Source organism: Pyrus communis, chromosome 15, assembly GCF_963583255.1.
Source record: "Pyrus communis chromosome 15, drPyrComm1.1, whole genome shotgun sequence".
Lineage (NCBI taxonomy): Eukaryota > Viridiplantae > Streptophyta > Magnoliopsida > Rosales > Rosaceae > Pyrus > Pyrus communis.
In genome coordinates, this window is record NC_084817.1 from 8,612,735 (window position 1) to 8,617,952 (window position 5,218).

General features: G+C 45.8%; 1 protein-coding gene across 1 annotated transcript; it reads left to right on the forward strand.

The window, feature by feature from the left end:
- The first annotated feature begins 3,542 nt into the window (after positions 1–3,542).
- Positions 3,543–4,943, forward strand: LOC137717010 (uncharacterized). Its single transcript, XM_068456331.1, has one exon. The coding sequence runs from the start codon at positions 3,543–3,545 to the stop codon at positions 4,941–4,943; it is 1,401 nt and encodes a 466-aa protein (XP_068312432.1).
- The last annotated feature ends 275 nt before the right edge of the window (positions 4,944–5,218 follow it).

The window sequence follows — 5,218 nt, forward strand, 5'->3', positions numbered from 1 at the left end:
TTGGATCCAGAAGGGTAAGCTAAAATTCCCGGAGAAACAGATGGCGGTCGATGTCAATCCCTTCCCCTCAACAACAATTGGTATGATGGATGCTCATATCCCTAAAAACAAAGGAAAAGGAAAGGCCGAATACGTCTCGGTGCAGCAGGTCCGTAAGCAGAATGGTCAACCAAGACTGAAGATTGATTTATTTTCAAATGTGCCATCCACGGAACCTTCATGGCCGCCCATCGTTGAATCCATGTCAGGTTCTAGTTCCGAAGAAACCGACGAATCAATGGTTTTTTGCAACCACTGTAAAACACAAATTGAACCTAAAAAGAGGGCATCTCCGGCACTAATTTTAGGCCCACCATTTGCGACCGCTACAAAACCACCAAGGGAACTCGGTGCCGGCCCACGACGCCAAGTGTTTGAGAGACTCGGTCCATAAGTACAAGCAAAAGACCCAGCCCCAGTCAGATGACGTCTTGACTTTGATGCACCATTTTATAATGAAGATTATTACTCGCGCAACTCAAGCAGTTCAGGTTCGTCAGTCGATCGAAAAACCTTTAAACCGCTTAGGCCACGAGACCAACGTTGGTACAGTTACAATTATCTAACTGGCCTATATACGACGTTATCTAAGTCTCAAAAATGTCGTCGCCAGCGGATAGATTGCATGGCTCGACGACAAGAAACGCAGGCCACTTCGACTACCCGGTGGCAGCCAAAAGAGGCAGTAGGAAGCTGTGACGATTGACTGACCCCGACTATCATGATCGAATTATTTGAGGGGAAAACGGCAGCTGCTCGCGACTTTAAGACCACCATTGAAGAGTCCGAGAAATGCATCAAGCTTCTTCTTCGGCCTAGGTAGATGAGAGCACGTCTTAAGCATTTTAGACAAGAGGCCGAAAGGAAACTTTCCCCGCTACCACCGCCGGAACCGTTAGTCAAAGTATGATGCAATTTGCACCCCCCATTCCTTGGTGAATCCTTGGAGTACATTCGGGAATTTCATAAGAAATATTCTGCCAATGACTTATACGGACTACCCAAGGCATGTTAGGAAGCCCTCGACCTAGCACTAACTTGCCCTGATGCCAAGCAAATTATCCAAAAAACTTCCGATCCAGCAATGAAAGCTAGGTTCCAGCATATACGCGAAGCTCGGGTCCTCGGCTTTGAGGTCGACCAATACACAGATATAGACACCGCCGAATTACCCTTTTCACATGAAGACCTTCAGCATTTGCGATATCATTTCGAAGTTTTCTCAGCTGTATCTCTTTTCGGCTTTACGACCGATGAGGAAAATTGTGTGGCACGTTTAGACGTATACCTGGACACAAGGAACGTCTGCATTGCCTATGAAGAATGAGCCTGTAAAGTACTACAAGAACGAAACCAATCTTCGGCAGTAAACGCGCTCGAGGAAGATAACCATAATAGGATAGATTCAGTCCGTACGCCTCAGGAGCAGGTTCATACCGAAGCGCTAAATAGTCCAATTGAAGATGTTTCAACGACTGATACTACGTCTACTACTCTGGAAGACGATGACCAAGACCCGATGGGTCCTTCGGTCCTCGAGCATATGGAGATTAGTATGGTCCATGTCTTACCGGCTGAGTTCCAACCAAGCACCTATCAGTCAATTTTTTTGGATGGGGACATAGTTGCCGAAGAAGCAACACAAGTGGATTTCGTCGCTACTGATGAAGATGAGGAAGTCAGTAAAGGCGACAACCTTAAGGCACCCCTGGCCGAATTATTTCCCCGTTCCCCTTCTGTTAATCTCCAACATGTAAAGCCGTTATACGTCACGGCTCATATTGAAGGATATCCCATTTCCAAGGTGTTTGTTGACTGTGGAGCCACAGTCAACATCATGCTGATTTTCGTCATGAATGCATTACGCCGTTCTAATGACGAGTTTATCCCATCAGGGATAACGATGAACAGCTTCATCGGCGACAAGTCTCAAACCAAAGGAGTGCTTCCGTTAGAAGTTAGCGTTGCCGGTCGTAACCACATGACGACATTCTTTATAATTAATTCAAAGACTGACTATAATACATTGCTCGGTTGCGGTTGGATCCATCAAACAAGTTGCATTCCTTCATCACTATACCAAGTTCTCATTTTTTGGGACCGCAAATCGGTCGTAGTGCACCCAGCCGATAATCAGCCATTTAAGACCAACATGATTCAAGCTCGCTATTATGACAATCACGTCAGCTATATCACCCTCCAAGGTTTTAATGAGGATAGACGGCCGACCAGAATTTCGGTTCAGAAAGCTATCGAGGTAAGCGTTGAGACTGTACAACAGGATTCGACGAGACTCGGCTTAGCAAATCTAATTACCAATGCCGATGATTGACATCGCCAAACAAGAAAGGCGTTGGGCTGCGGTTTCGTTGACCATGGAACGTCTGCTGGCCCATTGCTACGCCATTGCAAAGCAACCGCATTCAGGTATAAACTTAATCGAATTTTTGGCTGAAGCAGATAGCAGCCCCGTTCTATCGTTCGACAAAGTTCAGGCCGCACCGGTCAAACTCGAAGATAATCGGCCCCAGGTTAAGGACCTATTGGAAGAAATCAATGTTGGCACAGCCGATAAGCCTCGACCATTGTTTATCAGTGCGTTGTTACCACTTTCTATGAAGGTCGAGCTTTGTAAATTGCTTCATGAATTTAAAGATTGTTTTGCGTGGAATTATCATGAGATATCAGGCCTTGACCGAAACCTCGTCGAACATGAGTTACGCATCAAAGAAGGGTGTAAGCATTTCCGACAACCCCCACACCGGTTCTCGACAGAAGTACAACTCGGCATAAAGGACGAATTAGTTCGGCTTCTGAAAGCCGGGTTTATTCAGACCACTCGGTATGTCGAATGGTTGGCCAATATGGTCCCGGTGTTAAAGAAAAGTGGAGCCCTCCGCATTTGCATCGATTTCCGTAACTTAAATCTGGCCACTCCCAAAAATGAACACACAATGCCAATCTCAGATTTACTAATTGATGCCGCAGCCAATCATGAAATACTATCATTCATGGACGGCCATGCCGATTACAACCATATCTTTATCGCTGAGGTTGACGTCCACAAGATCGCCTTCCGTTGCCCGGGGGCATTCTGTACCTACGAATGGGTTGTCATGCCATTCGGCTTTAAGAACGCCGGCGCCACATACTAGCGATCCATGAATACGATATTCCATGACTTGATCGGTACGGTCGTAGAAGTTTATATCAATGATGTGGTGGTGAAATCGAAAAGCCGTCGAACACACTTGGATGATCTTTGGCAAGCATTCCTCCGCATGCGACAGCATAATCTCAAAATGAACCCGGCCAAATGCACCTTCGGTGTATCGGCCGGTAAATTTTTAGGTTTTTTGGTGCACCATCGCGGCATTGAAGTCAATGAAAATAAAGCTCGCGCAATCATTAGCACTCCACCCCCGACAACCAAGAAGTAACTCCAGTCATTGCTCAAGAAGATAAATTTTCTCCGCCATTTCATCGCTAATTCGACAGGCAAAATGAAAGCATTCTCTACGCTCCTCAAACTTAAGGATTCCGACAAGTTTGAGTGGCGTGAAGAACACCAAATGGCTTTTACGAAAATCAAGGTTTTCCTTTCCATGCCACCAGTACTAGTTCCACCTTGTCGCGGTAAACCTCTCAAACTGTACATTTCGGCAGCCGCTAAATCCATTGGTTGCCTCCTCGCGCAAGATAACGATGTTGGGCGTGAACAAGCTATCTTTTATCTCAGTCGCAATATGAATTCACCGGAGCTCAATTATTCACCCGTCGAAAAACTGTGCTTAGCTCTGTTTTTTATCGCATCAAAACTTCGGCACTACATGCTCCCATCAGTTACGCAGGTCATTGCCCAAACAGATGTTATTCGTTACATGCTCACTCGGCTTATCGTCAAAAGCCGAATTGGGAAATGGACAATGGCTTTATCAGAGTTCAGTTTGCAGTACGTACCCCAAAAGGCTGTCAAAGGCCAAGCTTTCGTCGATTTTTTGGCCCAATACACTTTTCTTTATGGCTTTGGGGGCAGGGACGTCGACATCGGCTTAATCACAACACCCGACAACCACTGGACGATGCATTTTGATGGTTCCAGCACCTCGACCTCGGCTGGTGTTGGTATTGTCATTCAATCGCCCGACCACTATCGCTGGTATTTTTCTCTCAAGTTAGATTTCGGCTGTACAAATAATCAAGCTAAGTATGAAGCTCTTATCATTGGCCTTCATGTCCTGCATGATTTAAGAGCAACCCGTGTTCTCATCCTTGGTGATTCTGAACTGGTGATTAACCAACTCAACGGCGTTTTTCGTTGCATGAGTTGTACTCTGGCGCCCTATCACATAGTCGTCACCTATTTGGCCGAGTCATTTGAATGGATTACATTTGAGCACATTTCGCGTATTCGAAGCACTGACGCTGACGAACTCTCCCAAATTGCCTCTAAAGCACAACTCACAGGGGGTAAGCTAAGCCGGGTAACACCCACAGTCTTGCGATTATACCCAGCCTTGGTCAATCAGCAAATTCTCCAGCGCAATCACGTGATACGCACGAGGGTGATGTCGTTACCATCGTTACTAGAGTGGGGAGACCCCGTAGAAGTATGTATCGTCGAGACACTACCAGGCGATTGGAGAAAGACGATTCTACGATATCTCGATAACCCCAACAGGAAACACGACCGAAGAACGAGGGTCCACGCCACGAATTATGTGTCATACCAAAATGAATTATACCGAAATGATGGGGATAGGTTATTTTACTGTGCCTCGGCCTATAGAAGGTTGTCCAAGCAATGGCCGAAGTACATGAAGGAATTTGTGGAGCTCAGCAATCAAGACGTAAAATGCGCTGGTTGCTTCAACGACACGGCTACTTCTGGCCAAGTATATTAAAGGATTGCATCGAATACGCATGAGGATGCATACCGTGCTAGATTCATGGACCAGTGCAGAGAGCCTCAGCTGAATTACTTCACTCAATTACTAAACCATAGTCGTTCAGGGGATGGGCAATTGACGTAATCAGCAAAATCACACCATCTTCTGGAGCGGCAAAACACGCATGGATAATAGTAGCAACCGATTACTTCACTAAGTGGGTTGAGGCAAAATCATACGTCGAATTAACAGCTAAAGAAGTTTACAGTTTTGTAAAGGAAAATATTATG